This window comes from Thamnophis sirtalis, unplaced genomic scaffold (assembly GCF_051295495.1).
Source record: "Thamnophis sirtalis isolate CommonGarterSnake01/CBP01778 unplaced genomic scaffold, rThaSir2_p1.2 scaffold_3, whole genome shotgun sequence".
Lineage (NCBI taxonomy): Eukaryota > Metazoa > Chordata > Lepidosauria > Squamata > Natricidae > Thamnophis > Thamnophis sirtalis.
Window position 1 is genome coordinate 114122179 of NW_028261383.1, and position 27952 is coordinate 114150130.

At 41.4% G+C, this 27952-nt stretch overlaps 2 protein-coding genes and 1 long non-coding RNA gene across 13 annotated transcripts in view; 1 reads left to right on the forward strand and 2 right to left on the reverse strand.

The window, feature by feature from the left end:
* Positions 1-5768: 5768 nt before the first annotated feature.
* EPHX3 (epoxide hydrolase 3) lies at positions 5769-13741 on the reverse strand. Of its 2 annotated transcripts, none has more exons than XM_014055931.2 (8): positions 13605-13741; positions 12590-12844; positions 12179-12261; positions 11009-11184; positions 10631-10759; positions 9491-9594; positions 7230-7372; positions 5769-6696 (listed from the first exon to the last, which is right to left on the reverse strand). In XM_014055931.2, the coding sequence occupies exons 2-8, from the start codon at positions 12827-12829 to the stop codon at positions 6459-6461; spliced, it is 1113 nt and encodes a 370-aa protein (XP_013911406.2). In that variant the 5' UTR covers positions 12830-12844; positions 13605-13741; the 3' UTR covers positions 5769-6458. The 2 variants fall into 2 exon arrangements, with proteins under 2 accessions (XP_013911406.2, XP_013911405.2); XM_014055930.2 differs by lacking the exon at positions 13605-13741 and adding an exon at positions 13310-13598.
* Positions 13742-13743: 2 nt separating this feature from the next.
* On the forward strand, positions 13744-26259 carry LOC148048113 (uncharacterized). The gene is made up of 3 exons (XR_015695979.1): positions 13744-14815; positions 20278-20317; positions 26080-26259. It is a non-coding gene; the product is annotated as an uncharacterized LOC148048113 (long non-coding RNA).
* Positions 23854-27952, reverse strand: part of BRD4 (bromodomain containing 4) — a 92059-nt gene continuing 87960 nt past the window's right edge. For all 10 annotated transcript variants that reach the window (XM_014055926.2, XM_014055924.2, XM_014055918.2 and 7 more), the window contains 2 exons: positions 26258-26486; positions 23854-25271 (listed from right to left, as the gene is read on the reverse strand). In XM_014055926.2, coding sequence (XP_013911401.2) covers positions 25203-25271; positions 26258-26486 — 298 coding nt within the window. In that variant the 3' untranslated portion in view covers positions 23854-25202. The remainder of the gene's footprint in view (positions 25272-26257; positions 26487-27952) is intronic.

The window sequence follows — 27952 nt, forward strand, 5'->3', positions numbered from 1 at the left end:
CAAAGTCTTAGAGGTTGCTGTGCTGTCCTCCCAAAATTAGTTGATAACAAATCTAATATCTGATGCCATTTGACTCTAGAAGGTCCTCAGTCTTTCAAAGAAGCCTGGAAGAGAGAGACATACATCCTAGGATTGAAGCTCTAGAAATTTCTTCATCTGTAAGGTAGATCCTGCACCTCTCAGTTATCCAACTTTTGGTCATGCTGGTTGGCATTAATAACAATGGAAACCCAGCAAACATTTGTAGGGAGTATACAAATACCATTTTTTTTGAAAACTAAAGAGGTCTGTAAAAGAAAAAAAAACCTCATCTGGAAATTCCAAGCAACTGCTTCACAGGCTGTCCCCCATTGTCGGTGTATTGGGTTTACACAGCTGCCTCATTGGAGTCCAGTTATCAGTACACACAATTAATATCAACTCAGAAAAGTCACTTTCATCACAATTCTGTTCCACTTTTTTTTTCTATGCTCCTGGCTTCTCTCTTCAATCTAATTGTGTTATACCATATATCTACTTACAACATAACACAACACAAGCCCAGGTGTTATTGTTAATGCAATCTGTTTCTTAGGTCACAATCTGATTCAACAGTAGAACCAGGGGTGAAATTCAACAGGTGGAGAACCAGTAGCGGAAATTTTGAGTAAATCAGAGAGCCAGCAAATACCACCTCTGGCTGGCCCCAGAAGTGGGTTGGGAATGGAGATTTTGCAGTATCCTTCCCCTGCCACACATCCCAAGCCATGCCCATGGAACTTGTAGTAAAAAAAAAAAATGAATTTCACCACTGAATAGAACCCTCCACTGAGGAAAACAGAGCTGAAAATAAGAAAGTAGGGAGTCCACTTGGGTCCTGGAGATTCCCTTGGCAGCCAGAGTGTGTTGGGCCATTTTGGAATAATATTGACTAGGATTACAACTGAAGAAAAGAGTGTGCTTTTCTTGTTGTGTCTTTATAAGGACCAGAGTCCTGAATAACACCGCTGAGTTGAAAAACAAGTGTCCATTACTTCAAAGGCCTGAGATGCGAGGATCAGTTGAAACTAAGCTACATTTTCCTCTGGTTTCCACCTTGAACTCAGACTGATTCCTGCATTTAATGCCTTGCATTGTAGCAAAAAGCCTTATGCAGATAACACATTTTTCTCATTCTGAAACCCTTCCACAGAGCTAGGCCTTTGAACAATGCTGTTTGTAGGCAAATATTTCCTTCTTGAAAAATGTACATCTCCAGTCACCGAGCTAACACAAGCTTCTTTTAGGCCTCCGGGCAATGGGTATGCCTCCTGCAAACCAAGTTACTCTCCCCTCTCTCAGTTTAAAAGGGAGGGTGGCTTTTCTCATACAAGATCAGGCCTAAGTGATCCATTCCTAAGGCTAGGCCCTCCTGCCATATGCTAAGTGTTAGAGCCAAGCATTTCCGGTGCCTGAGGAAGATTGCATTCCCACAGTGGAACAAACTGGGGGGGAGGGAGCTGGCAAAGAGCCAAGCAAGCAGAGATATGGCTCTGTCTTCCAGGAGTTTAATTCACAGCATCCTCTTTGAAACAAGCGCACAATTTTGACCATCATTTTATTTATAGAGAGGGGTGAAGCTGCCCCTGCTCCTTCACCATCTCCAGGGAGCCTTTGGCAATACTGCTTCCTGAGCAGTCCTCTTTTACCTAATTCTCAGGGCTCCGACTTGTCCTTGGCCCAGTCAGCAGAGGTGGGTTGTTGCTGGTTCGGCTGAATCAGTAGTAGCGGTGGCAGGAGGCTCCACCCACCTGCCCGGATGCTTCTGCGCATGCGCAGAAGTGTCATACGTGCATGCAAATGTGCGCAGGAGCACACCTGAACCAGTAGTTAAAAAGTTAACAACCCACCTCTGCCTATCAGTGCTCCTTTCAAAGTCCCGGATGAAAAAGTGCATATTAGGAGCTTTAGGGGATGGTTTGACGTGGAATTCGGCATTAATTAGATCCTCCTTGATAGTATGATCAGGCTTTCCACTTCTTCAGGGAAGCCAAAAAGCCAAAGGGGCTTGTAGGAGAACAACTGCTTGGGGAATACCCCTTTTGCCCATATGTATGGGACATACTCAATTTCTGCCCCAGGTGTTATCTCTTATCCCTGCAATTGGGGTAAGAATACCAGATAGCTGAACAGGCAAAAGAGGACATGGTGAATTGGAATGGAGGACAAACGGGGGCAAAAAGGGGACACTCATTGTTTAACTTTCTTGACACCCGCAACCAAAAATACAGCAAAGAGCTGCAAAAAATGTACTTGGGGCTACATGTATTTGAGATTACTTTTTCCAGCATCAGAAAGACATCTGGTTTTTAATTTGCAATATTTTTCCCATAAGTCTTTACTTTTCAGAAAATGTGCTAGAGATAATATAAAATCAACATGCTTTTCAAACTTTGCCGTAGAAACATATGATAAGTCAATATGATCTCCAGACTACAGGGATAGTAGATTTGAAGGGGGTGGATTGTACTTGAATATTGGAAACAGGAAATGAATTAAACAACATAAATATTGGGCTGCGAAATCTGTCAAGGGATAAGGGAAGGAAAGAAGCAAACTATTTTAAAAGTCACAAAACATGAAAGTTTCCATGATTGCTGATGTGAAAACACTCCAGAAAAGTAACCAAGACTCTGAAAAAGATGGACAATACTTGATTTTAAGATTGTGTCTGCGAGATGGAGGACATGAGGACAATTTGGCTGGACATCTCATAACCCTAAATGAGGCCATTGCTGCACTGTGTGCCTATTCCTCTGATGCAGGAGCTGTGCCTGCTCCAAAAAACAGAAGAGTAGCTCAGTTTCACTTCTCACTTTAATCTACAAGGCAACCTAAGCAGTTTTCCTACATCTGACATGAATATCAGTGCCACTCTTGCAAAAAGTGTTATATCCCCCTCATAAGACTCAAAGCTACTTGGTAGACACAACCAGATGGCACTGTCCTCTCATGTTGTTGTTAGTTGAGAAGTCGTGTCCGACCCATTAGGACCCCATGGACAACGTTCCTCCAGGCCTTCCTTTCCTCTACCATCTTCTGGAGTACATTTAAGTCGTGTCCGACCCATTAGGACCCCATGGACAACGTTCCTCCAGGCCTTCCTTTCCTCTACCATCTTCTGGAGTCCATTTAAGAACAAGCCTTCTGCTTCGGTGACTCCATCCAGCCAGCTCATTCTCTGTCGTCCCCTTCTTCTTTTGCCCTCAATCTTTCCCAGCATTAGGCTCTTCTCCAGTGAGTCCTTCCTTCTCATTAGGTGGCCAAAGTACTTGAGTTTCCCTCTTCAGGAACTAGCCTTCTAAAGAGCAGTCGGGGTTGATCTCCTTTCATACCAATTGTAAAATATGGTCCAAAATCAGATGTGAAGAAGTTACAGGAAAACATAGACATACCAAGACATTGGTATACAGTTTGGAATTGACAAATGTGCAACAATGGCAACCAAAGCAGGCAAGGTCATAGAAGATGATGGAATAGAACTTGAGAATGAAAAAATGATAAAGGCAGTAAAACCAGAAGAAAGCTACATGTACTTGGGGATTTTAGAGGCCTCTGACTTAATGCATAATAAAGTCAAGGAATTAACTTCAGCCAAGTACATTCAACGAATTCGCAGGATATTAAAGTCCAAACTGAATGGAAGAAACATCATAAAAGCCATAAACACCTGGGCTATACCTGTGATTCGATACTCTGCAGGAATAATTGACTGGACTCAGATGGAGTTGGACAATTTGGACAGAAAAACAAGGAAGCGTATGACAATGAATCACGCTTTGCACCCTAAAAGTGATGTTGACCGATTATGTCTACCAAAAGCAGAGGGTGGTCGAGGACTCCTACAAGTAAAATTGTGGAAGAAGAAAAACACAGCCTGAATGATTACATCCAGAAAAGCAAAGAACCAATGATTAAGGAAATAAATAAAGGAGGCCTTTTAAAGAAAACTAAGTCAAAAAGTTGAATATAAGAAAGAAGTAATTGAGAAGTGAGCTGAAAATTGGAAAAACAAAGTTATGCATAGTCAATACTTGAAAAGTATTGAAGGCAAAGCTGACCAAAAGCTAACTTGGAACTGGTTAAGATCAGGAGCACTGAAAAAAGAAACAGAAGGCTTTATTTTGGCAGCTCAGGAACAAGCCTTAGCCACAAACTGCATGAAGGCAGAAATTCAACATGTTACCACCAACAGCAAATGTCGCTTCTGTAATGAGAAAGACGAGACAGTCGACCACTTGATCAGTGGGTGCACCAAAATTTCACAAACTGACTACCTACAATGCCATGACCGTATTGCTAACATCATTCACTGGAAATTGTGGCAAAAATTTGGATTTGAGTACAGCAAAAACCACTGGGAACATCAGGTTCAGAAGGTTTTAGAGAATGAGAAAGTCAAGATCTTGTGGGACTTCAGAATCCAGACTGACAGGCACTTGGCCCACAACACACCTGACATAACAATAGTTGAAAAGAAAAAAGTATGGGTCATTGACATTGCAATACCTGGAGATGCACGAATTGAAGATAAACAGCAAGAAAAAAATCACAAAATACCGGGACTTGCAAATTGAAGTTGAGCAACTGTGGAAAAAGAAATCGTGTGTTTTCCCAATTGTAATTGGAGCCCTTGGAGCAATACCTAAAGGGCTACCTCGCTATTTGGAAATTTTAAATTTATCAGACTTGAACATTCTGATTCTACAAAAAACCGCCCTACTTGGAACAGCTTATATCCTCCAACGTTACCTTAACAGTTCTTAGGTCCTTGGTTAGGACTCGAGCTGTTGAGCTACCAACCAGCCCCAAAGGCTGTGAATCTCACCAAAGATTAACCACATAATAATAAAAGTAATAAAAAGGGTATTGTTCTTTATGCCTTATTGTCTCTGGCATTTATATTCTCTATGCAGTGTGTGCAAATTGTGTCTCTTATGCAACATGGACTTACTTTCCAGCACAGTTCCTCTAACTTAAGGGGGATCAACATCAATTGGGCCTGGAGACTACTTTGTGCTTTGCTGTTCTTTTATGTGAGATTTTTTAAAGTTGCAATCTGTGATTTGAAAGTTATTTCCCCATTATCTCACCCAAACCTTTAAATGCAACTGCCTAAAGCTGAAGAGGGTTGTTATATGTTCTTTCCTTTTTTAAAACGACTAAGTCTTATTTCTTGTGACATTGGTCTATCAATCTATCCAAGAAGTTGCTCAAGAGCAGTGTTTTTCAACCTTTTTTGTGCAAAGGCACACTTTTTTCATGAAAAAAATCACGAGGCACACCACCATTAGAAAATGTTTAAAAAATTTAACTCTGTGCCTATATTGACTATAGGCGGGTGTTTTTCCCACGGCACACCTTACACTATGTCACGGCACACTAGTATGCCGCGGCACAGTGGTTGAAAAACACTGCTCAAGAGGAGCCATATAGCCTTAGCTGTCTGCACTGTCTACAGTATGTCAGCAGGTGGCAGCATAAGGAAGGATCATAGGCTGTATGTCTTTTCTTATCTGCCTTGACAAGGAAGAAATGCTAAGCAAGGCACTCCCTAAAAAAAATACTACTAAGCCACAATGTGGAATTAGTATGTGTCAATCTCAAAAGCTTCTGGGAAAGAAAGATTGGGGCTTCCAACCTTGCATTCTCCACATTCAGCCCTGCACCAGAGCCTGCTGACCCAAACAATCTATCAACTCAACCTTTTAAATAAATATCAGGTCCAAAATATGAGGATAAATGAAATCTCAACAACCCAAAAATCTTTTATCACAATTGCAGGCAACAATTATATTACCCAAATCTTGCAAAGGGAGCATTTATATTACACTAAAATACACACATCATCATCCTTTTACATACTGAATAGTCTCTTTCCCGCAATTTATCATATATACATACAGTATATTTGACATTTCCTGCTACAGAAAGTCTTTGCTTTTTCTCTGTTTAGATTAATGGAGTGTTCAATATTTTTGCAAATAAGCTCTCAGGTAATTTTATGATATCTGCCAGCATAGTCATTCTTCCAAGTCCTTCATGGATCGTGAAACAAATTCTTCATGAGGAATAGATAGTACATCCCAGGTTCATAGTTCAACAAGAGGCTGACTTCGTCATGAGAACTTTGATTTCAATATGATTCAAGCCAACAACTTCTTGTCTTTCAATCTTAGGCAGTAAGGAAGAGTTCAAGACTCAGCCACAGCAAGGCATGTCAACAAATATAGCTGAGACTTGCTTTTCTATTGTATTTTAATCCCATGGCGGTGCAAAATAGGAAGTGGAATCTGGGGAAATGCCAATTAAACGTTACCTGAGACTGGATTCCAATACAATGCAGACATCTCACACAAAACAAGGATCAGAAATCCAGAGCCAAGTGGCTGCTATTTCTTCACGCCAAGTAGTACAGATGCCTTTACTTTATAGAACAGTTACTTTAGCTCCTTATCACTTTTCTTCCCTTGAAGGAAATCCCATATCACTTTATTGACCTTGTCAGGCTGCTCCTCAGGTAGCCAATGGCTCGCGTCTGGGAAGAAATGTATGTGATAGCTGCCTTGGAGATAGGGCAGTATCTGATTCACCAGTCCTTCTTCCATGTATGCATCCTTCTGGCCCCAGAGCAGCAGAGTGGGCACCAAAATATCTTTGTGCTTTGGCGGTATCCAGCTGTAAAGGCAGGCACATGTTGATAATCATTAAAATGAGCCCCGTCTAATTAATAGCTTGCTGCTTTTACATGCTAAAATGCTTTTACATGCTTACAACACCCCCCTCCCCCAGGTTTCATGCACACCAATCACTAAGAAGAAGCTAGGAGGATTTGTTAAGGACAGCATGTTCATATTTTAGCATCACGAATGAAGGGAAATATACATGTCCCGGGATAATGTTATAGGATCCAAACTGGGTCAGTCACTGGGACCAGAAGTTTGTTCTTTTGAGCTTTTGGACTCGTGCTGGAGCCCATCCTCAGGAAACTTCTCTCTCACCAGAATGTGTACTTTAGCATCAGCCTACCACCCAATACCTCCCAATTTTACTAGAAATAAAGGTCTGTCAGACTGCCTTTCAGAAAACTAGCAGGATTTTCTCTGGCCTGACATATTAAAAGAAACTGGGTTTTAGTTCAGACAATCCCAAGGGAAGGAAGAAAGGCTGATAGTACCCAAGACCAGAGCCAAGGTGGAGTGTTCTCCCACCTGAGAATATTCCTGTAGTAGTTAATAGGTGGAGTCAAGGCGTTAGGCCTTGAGAAATTATACAAAGTAAGGCTGCAATTCATCTGCTCTGAATCAACACTCTGGATTCTTGTCTTCTCACATGGTGTGCCCACTTTTATCATCTAGAAATAAGACAAAACATGTAGATAAAGTCAGACACATATCCCTCTTGTATAACACCAGGTCTTTTGAGACAGAGCAAACCGTTGAAAATCCTTTTGAGAGTTTAAACATTTATGCATAACATTTATAGCCCTTTTTTCTTTCTGCAAGGAGTGTATGTAGCATTTGCACATCCATTTGTCCCATGATGTAATTTAACTGAGAGATAATGACTGGCCCAAAGTGAGCTTCTATGATTGAAGGTACTGTTGATTTGAACCTGAAACTTCCTGCAGCCCTAGTCCAACACCTTCATGATTAATACCCCACTGGAACTCTTGAAGCAATACGAACTTGTCTGATGTGTTTATCCTCCTGGATTCTGATTTAAAGGGACTAGATACCTGACAAAGTTGCTTCACTTAATCCAGAAGTATGGCTGCGTTGGTTGCAATTAAAGATTTATTAACACCCAATAAATCAAGGAAAGAATGCAATCTTGCTTCTAGAATGGTTCTACTATAAGCCTTCTACCCATAGCAGCCACAGGCTTCCATGAAATAAAACTATGTGTTACCTGCATTTCTGTCTTCCCCACCTGTACTATCTGTACGTGTCTGTACACTGGGAAGCACAGAGGAAGCTGTGTATACTCTTCAATGGGTTGCATGACCAGCAAGGATCAGACAAGGGGACTGAACAGAATGAGGATTTTTTTTCCTCTGGATCTTTTGCATTTTGAACTCAAACTTCCTTTTGCCAGCTTCCCCCTTTATTTGTTGTGGCTCAGCAACAGAGCTGGCAGCAGACTCAGACAGTGAGAAGGTTGGGGAAGAACATGAGCCAGTCCTGGAGTCTGGGGAAGGCTCTGATGAGGGCTCTGTGTCAGAGGCAGAGACGGGGCCAGGGCCATCTGACAGTTATCGGCTACCTTCAGAATGGGAGATAAGTGGGACTGAAGAACAGTTGGAGCCTGTTCCCGATGTGCTCGTGGGAAGAGCTGTCAGGAGGAGGGAACAATTAAGGAACAGAGGTCAACTCAGGAGTAAAGGCACAAGGGGACGCCAAATGGCCCCTCCCATAGGGAATAAATAGGAACAAAAGGCAAGTAGTGTTTGCAGGAGACAATTAGTTCGTTAGTGTGAAGATTTGCTTATCTGAGAGACTTCTTGCCAAATATTTCCTTGTACAGCATTGCATCTGGAAGCTACTGGCATGGCAACTATCCAAGGACTGATAAGGTCAGTGGTTGCAATTGATCCTTGAAAGACTGTTTGCCACGACTTTGCTGGATGTGAATGGTAGGAATTCACATAAGCCAAATAAAAAGGGGTTTTTTTTCACGACAAGGAGTCTGTTTTGTGATTTGGGTGAAGCCTAGATCAGAACACTTTTTATCCCCACCAAACCTGGTCCCATCCTGTTCAGTTTCTAGAGCAGTGTTTCTCAACTTTGGCAACTTGAAGAACTTGGCTGGGGAATTCTGGGAGTTGAAGTCCAGACATCTTCAAGTTGCCAAGGTTGAGAAACACTGCTCTAGAGTCTTCCTGCTGACAGATGGACAGGCAGGCCTGTCCATCTAACATTCTGTTGGGTTGGAAAGACTATTGAGGATCAGAGCAACACAACTCTAGGCAGAAATGCAGGAAAATACACAGCAGGCTCCTCCTTCTCTTTCTAAACATATCAGAATCTAAGCATTTCATAACATCTTTCAGGTAATTAGAGCTGTTCTTTGTTTATCCCCAAGTCCTTCATGAAACAAATTCACCTTTGCCTCACATTCCATGGAGTTCTTTTACCCCTGAAAAATCCACTCGTCTGTTCCGCGGAGACAAACTGAAAACATGGAACAGCTTCACGGGAAGCACTATGGAGGGAAAGAGTCTGATTTTCTTTTTTAAAAAGTAGACAGCATCAAAGGGTTCAGATAAAACCAGGAAACCTGGCAGAGGGACCAAAAGAAGAAAACTACCACCAATGCAGTATGACAAACCCAACCTTAAAGAAATTACCCATAATTCCTCCCAGCAATTACTATATGTATAATTTAAGATTACTCTTTTAGGAGAGTAAGATCAATGCTCTTTAGACCAAGAGGTTACAGATTTTCAGGCTATTCCCTAATCTTTACTCACATGGAAGTCATCCAAGGAACACAGGCATTCTGGTATCTTTGGTAGTTGGAACAGGAATATGTACTTGGATTTAATAATTTGGGAGAGATTTTTGGGGAAATAATCTGCAAGATTGAAAAGGAAAATAATCTGAGGCAAACAAGCAATGCTGCATATATATGAAACATCTAAAAAAGGCCTCTTTGAAGAGCTAAGAAGCCTCACTGGAGTTATTTAAGCTAATTTTCAGATTATGTTTCTCTTGACGCCCTCTTGATACAAACATCTTTAAAATAGTCGAAAATTCAAATATTCAGTTTGGATTTCTATTCTCAGCATTTGGATCAGCTGCCAGCCCAAGCAAGGGAAGCAACTGATATTTTACAATGAATTCTGGGCCAACGTGCTATGCAATTAAAGCTTCCATCAAGACTGAGAATCTTTTTTTTCATGCCCAGAAACACAACTCGATGTTGAAGAAGCACAAGTCACTTTAAAGAGGGTGGCTGACCCACAGGGTCAGGATTTTTATCCTTTTTGGGTGGATTGTTCTCTTTTTTGGTACAGAAGAATTTTCATCATTTTAAACAGGCCCATCCTATTTTAGGGCTCACTCTATAAAATCCCGTGCTGGAGATGACAGTCAGCAAACCTCAAAACGTCCTCCTTCTTCTTACTCCAAGTTCTTTGCCAAGAAAGATTGGCATTCCTGAATGTGATGGCATTGCTATTTGGCCTCCACTTCACTTCCCCTTGGCCTTTATTCTCATTCTAAAACAGGGTTTAGCACTGCCTCAAATCCCTCATACCCGGTTCTTGAATTCAAGTGTTGCCAAGGTGAACCAATATCGGTATCTATTGTCTCCTAGCTACTTACTCTGAGCTACAGCTACTTTCTCACATGTAAATGTGCCACACTCATCTGATGCATTTTTAATAACTTGGGCCAGAGACCTCTCTAGAAACGATAAACAGAGTGGTCTGGGCTCTCAGGTTGCCCAGCTCTAGCTTACTGAGATAGAATATCTGATTTAGAAAAGGCTTCCTTCCTCTATAAACAGTCAGATCCCAAAACCACTCACTATACAATTCCAATGGCCACTGAACCCTGAATAAGGAATCCCTTATGGTGAGCCCAAAGACACAGAAGATTGGACTTACCGAAGAGAACATGTGTTGGAATACCATTCATAAAAATCAGCTTCTCCACCATGTTAGGATAATTGGCTGCAAATTCACACGCAATTGCTGCTCCCCAGTCATGACCTACCAGGATGCACTTGGGACCCCCTAAAGAACAAAAGAGGAAAAACTTCCAGGAGGAAAGAAATCCTGAACAAGTATCTTCGCCATCAATTCACTCAGTCACAAGAAGCTCCCTGGAGTAGTTTTGAAATATTTTTGAAAGCTTAGCCAGGAAAGCAACAGCAAGCGTGCCCTTCCCACTCCCACACCCAAGAATAAAGGGCTACTATAGCCACTATTATAGCAGATCGGATTGTCCAATCGGGGGGAAAAAAACCTTCTTACTGAACTCACCATCTTTTTCACTGGAGCCCAGGGCTTTGATGACATCTTGTATGTCTTCCAGAATAATATCCCTTTGATAGCACTCCCAAGCCAGTGGTGCATCTGAAAGGCCATAGCCCTTCAAATCAAGTGCCACTACCTTAAAGGCTTGGCTGAACTCCTTCAGTTGATGGCGCCATGTAAACCTGTATAATATATACCGAAACCACATAGAGGTAAGGAAAAAGGACAGGGAAAGGCTCCCTTGCCATAACGTATTTTCTTAGCATAAGTTGATATCATTCATATTGACCTCCTAGTTCACTTGATTAGGAGTCATTATATTCCACCGGACATATATTTTACATTTCATTTGACATGTAGCTAACACTAAATAAATGGTGTATTTTGCAATTGTAATTAAAATTGAATGCCTGACAATGATTTAACTGCCAATCACCTCCCTACGACCAATTAGATCCCACAGATTAGGCCTCCTCCGGATTCCATCAACTAGCCAGTGTCGATTGTTGACCCCCCGGGGGAGGGCCTTCTCTGTGGCTGCTCCGGCCCTCTGGAACGATCTCCCCGTAGAGATTCGGACCCTCACCACCCTTCAGGCTTTCCGCAAAGCCATTAAAACCTGGCTGTTCCGGCAGGCCTGGGGCTGATGAGTTCCCAACCCCACTCGAAAGGTTGTGGCTGTTGATGAGTTTTTAATTTGTTTTTTTGTGTGTCTTCTTTGTCTTTTGTACTTCCCCTTTCCCTATTTGGTTTGTTAGCCGCCCAGAGTCCCCTGGGGGAATAGGGCGGCATACAAGTTTAATCAAATCAAATCAAATCAAATTTATAGTGTCTTTTAGAAATGTAATTCCAATTAGCTGAATATCAGTTCTCTCTGGGTAATTTCCTGTCCCAATTATGTCATGCATCTCTCCTACATTTGTAATATACCATGTGTATGATATCTTTGGATTTTTTTGTAGCTATGGACATGATTGGACACTTATTCATTTCCTGAGTACAGATGTGTTACCTTATCATATGCTTAAATCTAAATTTGAAGTTCATTATTGTTCAAATCCAAGATGATTGCAATTTTGGATTCCTGCACATTGGGTTGTTAACTTATGCCAACCCTCAGTTTAAAACTGTCTGCATGACCATGTTCTACCACTACCACACCAAAGTAAGACTTACCAGCTCTGGGGAAATCCATGCAAAAAAAGCATCAGGCAGGCCCCTTCTTCACCAGCTGTAACGTAGTGGAGCCGTATCCCCGACTTCTCAAATGTGCCAAGACAGAGAAAGATGTAAATAACACACCGTTATGCAAGAATCATGTGAGAAAGCACATTTTGCCTGCAAGAGATTTGATCTACAGCTAGAAAACTGGGTAAGAAGTCCTCTTCCTGCATTCTTGACAGCAGCTGCCATTCAGAACAGAAATTATTATGCTAAACAGGCAGGTAATCAAGGCTTAAGACATGCCCCTCCCAGCCTTTCAAATATATTTCTTCGCACTATGCTCCAAGATCTTATCTTCACATCTGAAGTGAACTTTGATTAATGTGATCTCAGTAAACTCTACCTTTACTTAAACAGGCTCACCTTGAGGGTCAGATACTTGTGTTCACCATAAGAGGAATCAGTGAGGATCTTTGGTGGGAGCCTCTTAATTTTCCGGAACACCCGTCTTGGGCCCTTAGTTAGTATCAGCTTGAACACCCACATAAAGTAGAAAACAGCAGCAATACAACCAGCACCATAGAAGGTCAACTGCATCACAATGTTGGAGGCCTTCAGCATTATGCGAGTGGGCACCAGTAAGGAGCGATAGAGAGATACCATTTTTTGGATATAATCCTGGGCAAAAGGGAAGATTTTTTTTCTTTTAGTTAAAACAACACAGTTTTAATTCCAAATAGCATTAGACACCAACAAATACTTCAAGCTACATCAATTGCAACAACTCCCAGAGAAGAAGGGATTCCTGTTTGCCTCTGTGGCTTAGGATGTGCAGGATGCAGAAACAACTGAGGAATAGAAAATGAAAATCCATATCCAAACTCAGTCTGATCAGGCCCAACCCTTCGTTTGAATGCTATGCAGCTTCATAAATGGCAGCCAGGATAATAAGAATATACTTTAGATAAATTTGCAGATAACACCTCTAAAAGGGAATAGAGAGCATCACCTGGCTGGCAGGAGAAATACATTTACATTAATTGACATTTTCCACAAGGACCCTAGTTGCTTTCTTTCAGAAAAGGGGAGAGCTGGAAATTCAAAAGTTAATAACGTTTCTATTTAGGTTTTGCAAAATGATACCTCTTATTCAGCTTTGCAAAAGCCTTCTCGCTTTCCTAAATTCTTTCCTTTTCCTTCTCCACCTCGAAACGATCTGACAGATTTGCCGAAATTGCTTCTCTCGAACCTCTTTACCCACAGGGTAAAACCAGGGTTCCCCCGGGGAGCTAAATCCACAGCACCGGTTGCATTCACATGAACTCCGACGTTAAAACGCGATTGGCTACAACGCGGGCGTCCAGACTACCGAATGCCAGCCGGTGTCAAAGAGCTTGGGAGCTTGGCATGCCCCGACCCCAATCTACGAGACAGTTACCCGCACAAACCGCAGCACGAATCAACGAGGGTCAAACGGCCAAAGCTCAAACGTCGCCCCAAATCCCAGCTCCGACCTTCAGAGAAGCGGAAGGACCGCGCTTCCTCCGTTTAAAGCCAACTTCGCAGCTCCGCCCCACCAAGCGAAGGCTGGCGCTATTCCTGCGCGCTGGCGAGGGCGGTGAGAGCGCCCACCGGCGGGCATCCTCCGCCGCCGGGGTTGGCAAAGGCGGCGAGTTGGTCGCTGCTCCGGGGAAGATTGGAGGTGGCGGCCGGGCCTGGATCTCGTCTCCAGAGCCCAATTGGGAGGGGTGGTGGGGGAGTGTGGGGATCGGCTGCTGCAAGATCGGAGGCGTTTTGTTTTTAAGGCGGAAGAAAACAACCAAGCTCAGGGAGCAGCAAGGACCCCCACAGCCTCTGGCAGGTTTGGGGTAGACTCCAAAATATTCTTGACTCGGGACAGGTCAGGATTTTTTTAAAATACTGGAATAACAGAATAACATAATAGCAGAGATGGACCTTGGAGGTCTTCTCTAATAGCATAACCGTGAGCTATTTATTTACTGCTACTGGAGAGAGCAGCAGCTTTGAGCTTTGCTCTCCTTTTCTCTCTACATTTATCCTTTAAAAAAAATATTCTTTCTACTTTTAAATCATTTTTTAAAGGCGCAGGCTCGCCCTTCCAAGAACCCCAGGAAGGCCCAGCTTCAAAATTCAACTAACGCAGCCAATGTAATCGAGTCTCTGGCATGCTGGGCGGTCGAGGCCTGTTTATTTTTGAAGGGGCAGCAAGCCGAGCAGGGCCAGATCTGCTACTGGTACGAGGAAGCCTCCGGGAGAAGGCAGCGATAAGCTGCTTCAGAAAACGGAGTCCAAGCCCACAGGCAGGTGATTTTTGGGGCCCTCTGGCTGCACTTTCTTAACAACAGCCAAGGAAGATGCGGCTCGGGGGATGCCCACAACATTAAGGCTCCCCCTCTCCGCTTAATGGGAGAGCCATTCCAGAGGTTTCCCCTGCTGACCTCCGCATCCACCCCGTGTAACTATAGGTAGTCCTCATCTTATGTTTGTGAAGGTTAAGAGCAGTGCAAAGAATAGTGGCGGAAGACTGAACTTCATCTCAAGGGTAAAGGGAAAAAAATACAATACAGCCAACCCTTGACTTGCGACCACAATTGAGCCCAAAATTTCAGTTGTTAAGTGAAACATTTGGTAAGTGAGTTTGCCTCATTTTATGAGCCTTCTAGCCACAATTGTTAAGTGAACTGCTGTAGTTGTTAAATTAGTCAAACTGTTGTTAAGTGAGTCTGACTTCCCCAATTACTTTGCCTGTCAGAAGGTCGCAAAAGGGGATCACATGATCCCGGGACACTGCAACGGTCATAAATATGAGTCAGTTACCAAGTGTCTGGATTTTGATCCTATGACCATGAAGATGCTACTATGGTCATAAGTGTGTGAAAACTGGTCATAAGTCACTTTTTCAGTGCTGTTGTAACTTTGAATGGTCACTAAATGAAGTGTTGTAAGTGGAGGACTTCCTGTACAGGGTTAGTACAGGGTTAGTTAGCTACCTGTATAGGGTTAGTTAGCTAAGATCTATTTTGACTTTGCACTGGACTATATAAACTATAGAATGAAGGCAGATATATGTGTTCCAGGATAATGTTGCAAGATCCAATCTGAGTGGGTCACCAGAACCAGAGGAATGGATCTCCACATCCTGGTGATTGAGAAGTTCCCTGAGGATAGGCTCCAGCATGAGTCCGAAAGCTTGGAAGAACAAGCTGCTGGTCCCACTGACTGACTCAGATTGGATCCTGCTATTTAAACTACGTTTGGAGCCTTCTTCAATTATGAGATCCGTGGCTAAGCACAATGTATGAACTCAATCCTTGTGTGCATTGTTTATGGGATAGTAAGCCACTAGGCTCCAAACAAGTCACTTTTAGTTTCCTGGAAGAGAACCATCTACCTTTCAGTTGTTGCAAAAACAGAGAGAGGCAGCTGATGTTGGATAAAATGCAATTCCAACAGTAATGTAGAAATAAACTCTATAAAGTATGCACATGACTGATTGAAATTCCAACTGCTTTACAGTACATAAAACTGCAAGGATCTTGTTTGATTCATACTCCAGCTACTTCCTAGGCAGCTGACCCTGGGGCCTAGTGCAAGCATGAAATCCTCTTTACTACCGGTTCAGAACCAGGAGCATGTTTGTTTGCATGCATGCTTCACTCATGCACGGTGCTTCTGCGCATGTGCAGAGCGTCTGATGATGTCTGGGCAGGTGGGCAGAGTCTCCCACCATCGCCACTACCGGTTTGCCCAAACTGGGGCGAACCAGCAGAATACCACTTCTGGCCTGCAAAAGAACTTATTTATTACACAGGTCTGATTGATTAATTAATCTGATTTGATTATTTTCATCTAATTTCCATGTATTTTGGTGTGCTAAAAACCAATAAAATATTGAAAAAACTCCTAGACGTCATGATTTGCCACTACATGCAAAATTGTCTTCAAATTTATCAATTTTTGGCATTTTTTTATATTATGGGTTTTTAACCAAATTTAAAGTCCAAATTACTATTAATTAATTCACATAAGTGCATTTAAGATATAAAATGCCCAAAAAACCCTTAAAGGGTTTGTCCGAGTTATGTAAAAAAAATATAGCACTGTAAATTTGATGGCCAGCAATATATACATAAGCTAAGTAAGTTTTAAGCAAGTTTAAAGCAAGAACTGATATGTTTCCAACCCAGAACTAGTAGAATTTCACTTCCATTCAGGGCAACATATTTTTTTTAAAAAAAATCTCAGATAATCTTAACTAAGGATGTATGAGTTTGTTTATTCAACTGCTTTCACTCCCATCGCAAAGAGGTTAAATACAGTGTACTCGGAATGCCACACAGTTGGCTAAGTTTATGTCGTATGTTTTGCCTCTGGGAAGCAGTGTTCCTATTCCTATCCTTCAAATCCCGCTCCCCCCGAGTGGCCAAACAATGGATGTGGTGAAAATACAGGTAGCCCTCCACTTACGACCATAATTGAGCCCAGAATTTCTGTTAAGTGAGACATTGCTAAGTGAGTGTTGCCCCATTTTACGACTCTGCTTGCTTCAGTTGTTAAGTGAATCACTGCAGTTGATAAGTTAGTAACTTGTTAAGTGAATCTGGCTTCCCCATTGTTTGTTAGAAAGTCATAAAAAGTGATTGTGTGACCTCAGGACACAGCAACGGTCATAGATATCAACTAGTTGCCAAGCCACTGAATTTTGATCACATGATCATGGAACTGCTTCAAAGGTTGTAACTGCGAAAACGTCAGAAGCCCCCCCCTTTTTTTCCAGGGCTGTTGTAACTGTGAACGGTCACTAAATGAACTGTTATGTTGAGGATTGCTTGTAGGCTATAGCTATTTTAGTGAGGCCACATTTTCAACAATGGTTTCCTGTGGTCTTTGAGATCGGAAACAATCAAAATCCAAATTACACTACAGTTTAACATGATGTATCAATTGACATAGTAGTTCTGTATGTGTAGCTCAAGATGGGCAATCAGTGACTCCCCACCACTACCAAAAATCGGAATGGTCTCTTCTTTTGTTTATTTCCCCGTGAGCACAAATCCAAAACATGAAATCCAATGAGGAAATAGTTTTTTTGACATCCTCCCACACAGGGAGATCTCTACAGAATCAGAACTAAGTCAGCTATTAGTGACTTCCTTGATGTGATATCATTAGGATTAGTGGAAGGTGTACACTAAAAGATTATGCAAAACAGTGCTGCCCTGCTGGGAAGGCCAGCCAGGATGCAAGGTGGCCGGGAAAAAGGAAAAAGCTGGAAGCACAAGTTTATGTATACAGGCAGTCCTCAATTTACAGCTGTTCATTTAATGACTGTTCAAAGTTACAATGGCACTGAAAAAAGTGACATGATCGTTTCTCACTCTTACGACCGTTGAACCATCCCCATGGCACATGATCAAAATTCAAATGCTTGGCGTGGTTCATATTTATGACCATTGCAGTGTCCCAAGGGTCATGTGATCACCTTTTGCCACCTTTTGACAAAGTCAATGTGGAACCATGTATTACTAACAATTTCACTTAACTACTGTGGCAAGGAAGTTCATAAAATGGGGCAAACTCATTTGACCAATTTTTCACTCAGCATCCTAAATTTTGGGCTCAATTGTGGCCATAAGTCAAGGACTACCTGTAATCAGGAACTCCTGATATCAATAAATGGTGAAAGTGTCATGTTGAAGGAAGTGAGGGACCAGCTGAATGTGTTTAAAGTAATAACTGAAAATGTTAATTCTGCTCTCTCCTGTAATCTCACTATTGTCATAGATTTGTGTCCCTCAAAGACCTAACATTACAAAAATCCTTCAGTCCTTCAACTCATCCCTGTTTTAGATTATCTTTCTTTTGCAATGTGCTTCAGACTGGAATCAGACAGTACAATAAAATAAAACATGGTTTGTCTAATGTAGATACGTTGTGTGAATCCAGTTGCTGATGAGCATATAAGATTCAGAATGTGCACTAAATTCACAGCTGTGCTTATTCAAAGAATCAGTATAGTAAATGATAACACAGCATGCTATGTGAGTATTCAAGGCATTGTGTCGATGCAACCCATTTTCAGCTACACAGAATGCACTGTTATTTGTTTGGATTTAAAATGTTGCCTGAATCCAGTCATTGGGGTTTGTAAGGGAGGACAAAGTATAGATCAGTGATGGGTAACCTTTTTGCCATTGTATGCCAAAAGCGGGAGAAGCGCAGGGGGGTCATGCGCAGGCGTGGCCACCCATAATTCTATGCGCATGACCCTTCACATGCTACCCCCGCCCTCCCCCGCTTTTGGCGTGCGATGGACCCATTTTTCGCCTTCCCCAGGCTCCAGAGGCTTTCTAGGAGCCTGGGGAGGGCGAAAACGGCCTCCCTCACCCCCCTGAGGCCCTCCAGAAGCTTTAGGAGGCTTCACTGAAGCCTCCGGAGGGAGAGAAATGGCCCTACAGGCAACCCAGAAGTCCGTTCCTGAACCTCCGGTTTGCGTGTTGGGTTGTTTTTTGCCCTCCTGCGGCTTCAGGGAAAAACGGCCCAACACACAAACCAGAAGTTTGGGAACAGAGTTCCGGGTTGCCTGTAGGGCCATTTTTCTCCCTCTGGAGGCTTTCCTAAAGCCTCTGGAGGGATAAAAACGGCCTAACGCACTAACTGGAAGTCTGTTCCCGAACTTCCAGTTTGCACGTTGGGTGGTTTTTTGCCCTCTGGAGGCTTCAAGGAAGCTGCTGGAGGGCAAAACACATCCGGAAATGAAGGCCGGAGTCAGCTGGCCAGTGCACACATGAGCGCTGGAGCTGACAGGACAAGGCCTCGCATGCCCTAGCAAATGGCTCCGCATGCCACTTGTGGCATGCTTGCCATAGGTTTGCCATAGATAGTCTTCAACTACAACCGCAATTAGAACCAGAGTTTCAAATGATAAGCAAGGTTGTTAGGTGAGTTGTGTCCAATTTTACAATTTTTTTTTGCTACAGTTGTTAAGCCAATCACTCCAGTTAAGTTACAATCATTAAGTGAATTTGGCTTTTCCCATTGACTTTGCTTCTCAGAAGCCAGATGGGAAGATCACAATTGATAATCATAGGATTCCTGGGATGCTGCAACTGTCATAAATACATGCCAGTTGCCAAGCGCCCAAATTTGATCGTGTGACTGCAGAGATGCCACGACAGTTGTAAGTCACTATATTCACTGCCATTGCAATTTTGAACAATCCTTAAGCGAATAGTTGTAAGTTAAGAACCACCGGTAAAAGTTTTTCTAAGTTAAATTGACCACTCTTACCAATTACATCAATAATGATATGCTTTTATACAATGGCTAATATAAGCCACGCAGCGTATTAATTCTGCAACATATAATTGATGCAATCACATTAATCATTGTATTTTACTTTCCTAATGTCATATCAGTCATATTGTTAGTTTGTTTATCTCTCTGTACTGTTACTCATTCACCATTTGAAAGACTTGGATTTGAATAGAATGTACTGTTAATGCATTAGCCTAGCATTTCCATTTTGCATATTGAAGGGCCCCAGACTTTAGTTTTGAAATGTGTGGCATTCCTAATGCAAATGAATCTGAGCCTAGAATTGCAAATTTTGCCTACAGACTTATAAGATATTTTGATGGCCAATAAGCACTGCAATAGTTATCATACAATGCCAGTACATTTTGTGCAGATGAAAGTGAACTGGGATTTTCACCTATTTTTTTGATGGGCTTTATTTCCCCTGCAGCTTTCTCATTTCCTATTTTTCAAGGAAGGAAAAACACAAGTTTTTAATGAATGGGAAGACTTGCAGCTTCAGGGCCTAAGTTTCACCACTTGAGACTAGAACCCAAGATATTTCAGGCAAATTGCAGATACTTTTTTATTCAATTTAGCCAGAAAGCCAACATATTAAATGGCATGATAGAAAAGTTTAGAGGGTTTATGGCTACATTTTACATTTTGTCACATGATACGGATTATTTTATTTTGTGTATCAATTGATTGATACACCATGTTGCATCAAACACTAGATGCTATCTTTAAATTTAGTAGTATTGTTGCGTTCATCTGCTAATTTTCTCATACAGGTACTCTATTGTTACTGTTTGGAATTTTGGATTTGGCCAGGTAGGTTTCTCATTTAAATTAATTCTCAGTATGGCAAGACCTGAAATGTTAGAAAAAGCTTCTGCAGCTTGACTTCCATCGCACTTTTAGAATAGAAGCTGGGATTAAAGCCTCTGGAAATGTTGGGACCCATAACTCAATGCAGTCTTATCCAAAACTTGCTACTAAAGAGTGAAAGATGAAAGGGAAAAAGTTTACTTCATATATTCAGTACAAATGTTTATTTTTGCAATGAGAACTGCACAAAAAACCTTTAGTATATAAGTGAAAACTCTATGAATTCCCTTCTACAAATGTCTAAAGTGTTTAATACAAGTTTCAAATTCACTGACATAATTATTTGCCAAGCGTTCCGTGCGTTAAGTACAGTGGAATTGTACATTTCATTTATTTATTTGTACAGGACTGGAGGGAGAAAAAAAATAACCAAGGTTACATCATTTAGGCTAGACCCCTACACTTAAAACTCTGTAGTTATTAAACTTATACATGGAGGAGGGGGAAGAAGGAGAAATTAAATAGATGTCAGTCTGAATGATAACCATATTATAAATTCAAAACATTTTATAAAAACAAAAATAAACCACACATATAGCCAAAAGAAAGAAAGAAAGAAAGAAAGAAAGAAAGAAAGAAAGAAAGAAAGAAAGAGAATAGCAATCCTTTGGCAGAAAAAAATGTCTCCAATTTAATGATACCATCCATGTTCATCATGTAGAAATATATAAAAATCAAAGACCAAGTACAGTTTAAAAAAAGAAAATTAAAGTAAATAAGTGAAGGCCTGTAAACATTTCAAAAAAGTTGTAAAACACAGAAATGATCAGAAGAGGAAAGCGAGGAAGAACAAGACAACGGAGAAAGCCACCAAGCTAAAAAAACTTGCTATCACAGTTTGAAACTCTCAACTACAGACAAGAAAGTTTGGCAAATGTTCAATGCAAAAAGAAGGTTAAACATTAAAATAAAAAACAACTAATCTCGCTATTGACTAGATACAGGGAATGGGGTGTTGTTCATTGCATACATATAAATTATTTATTTTAAATTTTTTACAACAGAGGGTGCTCTCTTGATAGAAGTTCCAGCATCTCCACTTCATTACGTTTTCATTTTTGTCAGTGTGGTGCGGTTTTGTTATGTACAATTGCAGTGAGTCATATGTGATCAACTTTCACAGCGGATGTGCACTTAAAGTACCCCAAAAACCCTGAGCATAAAATTAATAAAGGAGGGAGATGTTCATCCAAAGTGCTTTGTAAAAGAGGTGACTGGGGAGAGGGGATGGATAGATGGAAGGCCAAGGAATACTGTGAGAAATGACTGGCAATGAAAATGAAAGAATGGGAACATGTTCAGAGGAAAACCAACATTCCTACTTCCTCATCAAGGATCTAAACAAGAGCTAAGAGAAGATTAAGGCTAGTTAATTAGCTCATGGTAAAAAGACATGTGCAGTAACACAAGGACAACAAGAAGGGGATGCAAGGGACTTATTTTCATTCAAGTCTGAGCCGTTGCCAGAGATAGAAGCCCCCTTTCCTGACAATTCCTGGGATTAAGTAGAAGACTATAAGGGCTAATCCAACCATTAAGCCTTCACGAAGAAATTGTGTGAGCTGGTGATCTAACATTTCACCGATTCGGAAGTGTTAACACCCACACATAAGCAGATCAAGGGAGGAAACTAGTGTCCTATACAATCCAGCATATGGTAACTACCTTTATGTTGGTCCGGAAACAGAACATTTAGATGTTCTGTACGAGAGGTAATCTGAGGCCCAAGCGTGGTCCTCAGGAATTCAGATTTTCCGACCACTCAACTGCATTTTAATGTTAGATGTGGTTACTGGCCATGAGCCTAAGCCACTCCAGACACAAAAGTACTGCTTGGAGGCAAAGCACAACACTTCATGGCCTTCTCAAGACTGGCAACTCCCTGATAGAAGGAAAGCACAGTCAACTTTTTGTAATAGAAAACCTGATCAGCACTTAATTGCACATTCTTTTCAGCAAGAAGCCTTCAGAAAAAGCTGTCTGAGGGGTAATATTGCCCCTTCTAAACCTTCCTATTTATCTTTTTCAACAATTGAATACTTGATGGAGAAAGGCAGAGATCTTCTAATGTTGTAGAGTTAAAAGGCACCTTTAGGTAAAAATTCAGCGTGAGAACTGGCTGTTCACAAGACTGTCAAAGAAACAACTGCCTCTAGACCCAGTCTCATTTCTTCTGTACATGGCTACTAACCTGAGTTACCTATATTAATATGTGTGACCGTGCACTTCCAACTGCTTAAAGGCCTGGAAATTTTAACTGCACATTGGAAAGCCAAGGCCAAATTAGATTGAAAATAGGCAACAAATGACCTATCACTTGATCTTGGTGTTGTATAGCAGGTCCTATTATTCAACTCCTACAAAAAGACCTGAGAATGATGTTGAAGCAAATCGCAAGGTTAAGGGCAATACTATTTGGAGACAATAAATGTTTTCTTAGATGCCCCATTTCTCCTGATACATAACTATAATCATTTCAGGAGGGACAATTCAGGTTTCCCCCCCACCAGATGTAGGGGCCTGGAAGTCGACTAACAGAAATAGCTACCTTCTTTTACTCCATCTGGGATCTCTGCTCTCTTAACGTGAGTGTCTCTCCATATTAGATTAGTCATAATTAAATTGGGCAGATGGTGTAGCTGTTGAAATCAGTAGTCCAATATGATAAAAATGAAGGGTTGAGACATTGGCAGGACAAGAAGTTCTGTCATCAGGAAAAACAGAGGTGTCTTTGGCCGAGGGTGCAAGTACAAAGTTGGTGGAGCTACCCAAAGAACAGTTGCCTTCTCTACAGCTGCTAACCATACCATTCTTGACCAAAATAAGCACTCTGAATAACTTTAATTCACAGTCCAAACCCACTACTTAGGCCAATTAAAGTTTTGAAGCAAGCAGTCGTGTTTTTTCAAAAGAAGTAGCAACAGAATGGCAATTTGCAAGCTCTGAACTAGAAAATCCATGTCCAGCAATTCATATTGGAACACTAATTTTGACCAACAGTGCAGAAAAGTGAAGTACTATTATCTTCCTCTGGATCCTCACAGGGTCAACTACAATAGTTCAAGCGCTCTTAATTTAGCACAATACAGGAAGCTGGGCTAAATTTTATTGCTGGAAATTATGTTACATGTTGAGATTCGCCCCAAATGGGAACAAGACTGAAAACAATCAGTGTGCTGTTCTCCTACTTTTGGCTTGATGCTACAGTGTGAAACCAGCCATGCTGAGAAAACACTAACTGCTTGATATTTGGTGTTCATCTTTCTACCATTTCTACAGAATGCTGTTGCTCCACTAGTACGACTCCCAGGGTAAATATTAGCTAGCTTGCTGATAAGATGAAAATTGTATGAATTGGCTGGAGATTTCCCTGCCTGCTAGAGCAAGACAGATGAATGGAACAAGTCTCCTTACAGCCTTTCTCACTTAAGCCATTTTACCATAAGCAAGATTAAAAGAAATGTCAGTACGACACCAACTTTAAAAAAAAAGAGATGAGTTTATTCCATGATCAGTACAGACCAAATGCATATTCACCGTATTAAAGTAAAACCAATTAATTACTCCAGAGATTGGCCAATACTGACACACCAGTATTGTACTGTATAGTGGGTATTTATGGCACATAAACGTGGAACATTTGAAAGAGTAAAATGAAAAGAATATGCTAAAAGTGCTGAGAAAATGATTACTGCTAAAATGTGAAAGGACTTAATGGAAGACAACAGGAACAGGTCTTCCTTCCTGCCAATCCAAATCCATTCCCACCTCCCTCCCCAGAGCTGCTCTGTTGTGTATAAAAACTAATTTTAACAGACTTCATGACATTTAAAACCCAAAATGTAGTTTTCTGGTATTACAGTTAAAAATATAGACTAAAAGTCTGGAACTGAGCAAAATAGAAGCAGTGTCTTTACAGAGTATGGTGAGCTCACCATAAAACTCAAACAAATATATGCCAACTATATTCACTATACAATACAGCCACAGTCAAACACTATTGACAGGGTGGGAGCTTCCCCTGGTGTTAAGTTTTCCCCACTCCACTCCACTCTGTAATGAAGAGACAAGAATACCTACTCAAAGAGTTGAGCAGTGCCAATGTATCTGGAGGAAAAGAAACAGATTGAAAGAAACTGACTTTGGTTGGTAGTCTAGCTCAGATTCCTGTCATCCACACAATGCTAAAACAAAAACCTCACTCAAATGGCCAGTTACACTTACTTGACACCTCCACTAAATTATTCCCTTTTTCACAAGCAAACACTTACAGAGAATGGCTCCCAGCTAAAGGCTTGTGGGAAGTTTAGTTAAAGGCAAAGCCAGTGATGAAAGGACCCAAAACAGCTTGTGTGTCTTCCCTGTTAAAGCCCAGGCAGGGTCTTTCTGTACACAGCCTCTCAATGCAGAGTGTCTGGTGCTGCCAGCATACAGCACGGTAGCATCAAAGACATTCTGGAATTCAGAATGCTTTTGAATAGAAAAAGGGTAAACAGCATCAAGTTCTGGATATACTGCAAGTAGGTTTGGCATAGAGAATATCAAGTGATAGGGGGCACCCTTCCCAGCAACTGCATGTCCACTGATGCAAACCTAGTACAAAGTTGACTCATCTTGGTCTCGCTTTCTTCAGTGAGGTTGGGGGATGGGGTGGGGGTGGGAATTAAGTCAAATCGTAAGGCAGACTCTGCTGATCCTTCTGAGGCCACAACCGTCACACATGCAGAAAGGCTGCAGGAATGCTCTCCTCCCAGCTGCCAACAACATTATGGAGAGTCAAAAATTTGCTGGGAAATTAAGGAGTTCAGGTGAAGAAAACCAGGTGCTATTAGAAAAGATTCTCTTCAAATATTGCCAACAAATCACTCTGGAAATTCATGTCGATAGTAGATGCCATCTAAAGGGAAAGAGAAAAAGAATGCAGCAGTCATCCTGGTTCACAGGAAAAAAAAAAACCTCAATAGATTAACAGCAACTACCTGATCTAGAACTCTAGTCTATAAAAGTTTATCATGCAGATTAACATTAGCAGAGACCGAGGGGAAGCCATATTCACTTATCAGAAACCATTTCCCTGTCTTATAAAAAAAAAGCCCAACAATACCAAAAACATTATACACTGAGGAATTTCCTGTGAAGGGGTGAAAAAAAAGAAAAAGAAGGTAAAGGAAAGAAACTGGAATGAGATTATAAAGTGATGGCGGCAGAGGATCTAACTTGCGAGAACTGATGGTCCAGATATGTGAGACAGAGTTAAAAGAAAAAGGGAGGGGAGGAAGGTCAACATTTTGGGAGAAAGAACTGACAGACTTCAAAGTATATATGTGGAAGATATATATGTATTTATAGCATGAACAGCACAAGTTTTTCATGGAAGGCAAGTAGTTAAAAGAAATAAGAAACAGGGGAAGGTGGGAGAGAGAAAAGGTAGATATCTGGAGAGGAAAAAAATCAGAGGTGTAAAAAAGGTCTTTCAAATGAACAGTACAATGTACAAGTATTCTAATTTCCTCAGTATCAACTGGCCCTGCTTCACAATGATTATTTCTTCCTAAATTCAATAGAATCAAATTCTAATCTCCAAATACACACTGTGATCTTTCTTCAAAAGGATCGAGGTACTCATTTTACTTTGCCTAATTTACATTAGGGATGGCATGGGTATTTTGTTTTCCTGCAAAATTCCAATAATATTTCTTTTACAGAAAAGTTAAGTGCCATTCAGGTATGTTTACTGGAGACTAGCGTCACACTTGGGCGAAAGGCTGGCATTTCTGGCACTTTGAAAAAGACTTCAAAACTAAATTTCCAAGCACAGCCTCTTGCGCTACGGGAACTGTGAACCTTTTCAAAGCCCAGAGGGCACCGTTATCCTTCACTTACTGCCTCTCTGCGCCTTCGTTCCTGTTCCTGTTTTCTGAGTTCCTCTCTCTGTTGGTCCAGCATGGACTGCGAAGCCTGTGGCTGAGAGCTCTGTGACGGGGGAGCAGAGGCTGCCGCTGACACCTGTTGCTGAGCCTGGGGATGATGCTGGGGCTGCTGTTCCTGACGCCGCCGTGCTTCCTCGTGAACTCGACGTGCCTGCTCCAGAGCCTCCTCTTCTTCACGACTCCTATTCATGGATCAGGAATAACAGCGGAAATGATGATCTGGCCTCCGTTTCACAGCATTAGGGAAACTAGACATCCCACCTAGCCACAGGACATTGATTGGAAGGTACTGGAAGACCCGACATCCCAGAGAAACCTTGAACACATTGGCAGGAACTGTAGCCTGCAATACAGGTAGGCTTCATTTAGCTTTCACAATTGAGATTGACAACTTGGTTGCTAAATGGAACACTTGTGTCCACAACTGTGCTTATTATTTTATTTCAGCTTTGATTTGCTTTATAGTGACAGGACATGGCCCCAAATGGCTGGGTGAGCCCAAACAGTGGGAACATTTCCAAAACCTGACTCATGACGAAGAGGTGTAAACGGGCAAATCTCCAAGCCCCTTTTCCCCACTTCTCCAAACCCTGGCATTGAGATAATTCCCAAGAAGAGAATTAATGGATTACAAGAAAGGAAGCAGGCACACCATGGGGCATACACGTACAAGGGAATGCCCTGCCACTAGTTGTACACCTAGCTGCTCATTGAACAATGTAGGAGTTAAACAAAAAGCTGATGATGTGAACCTAGTTAAAGTCTTGTCTGTTACAGGCAGCAGCTGGGAGTCAACTAATTAAGATGAAAGAGCTGAGCTTGTTAACTTACAATTAGCATTTTGGGGGGAGGTTACAGCAGCTCAGGAAGAGATTGGTTGTTTAGGCAGTTTCTTCATTAACAGTGCAACATGTACTGTCTGACTGTAATGGTGAACAATGGGACTGAAAATGATGCCATGAAGGCCATAAATGCCAATATTTAGGTGGCAAAGTTACTTTTCCATCATCACTGTAACTGCTGAGGCAGTCATTAAGTGAAGTCTACTTTTATGAAATTTCCCGTATGGGACTGAAAAGAAATAAGGCATGGAGGGCCAGCAGAAAAGTGAAATGAACAAAATAAATAAATAAAGGAAAAGTACCAGTTGCCAATGATTTAACCAGTAGTAAATACAAGTGCTTATGTTGTTGGCTGCCTTGTCTTTGAGTAACATACTTTTCAAAAAGGATGAGGTCATGGCCAGAATATTTTGAGATTTTTTTAAAAAAATTAAATTCATATGCAACCTGACTCCCAGAGACTCTGGTATTTTACAAATGATTTAAATTAAAAAGTTAAAAAAAAACTGGACAATAAAAACAATTAAGCAACAATAGAAGGGTAAAGATGGCAGGACAACAAACTGGATGGGGGAAAAAAATAAAGCAAAGCAACCAAAATAAAAACAATCTAGGTTGAAAGGAAGTCTACAGTCACCCCCATCAAAGCCCTAATGAAAAGCTAGGTCTTCAGGCTCCTTTAAAATTCCAGCAGAGATATGTTTATATTAAAGTACTGTTTTAGTTTTTAATGTAACTGGCAATGTTTTTAAAATTAAATTAATAAGAAAATAAGTATTGTAATCCTTAAGATCAATAGTTTCCCT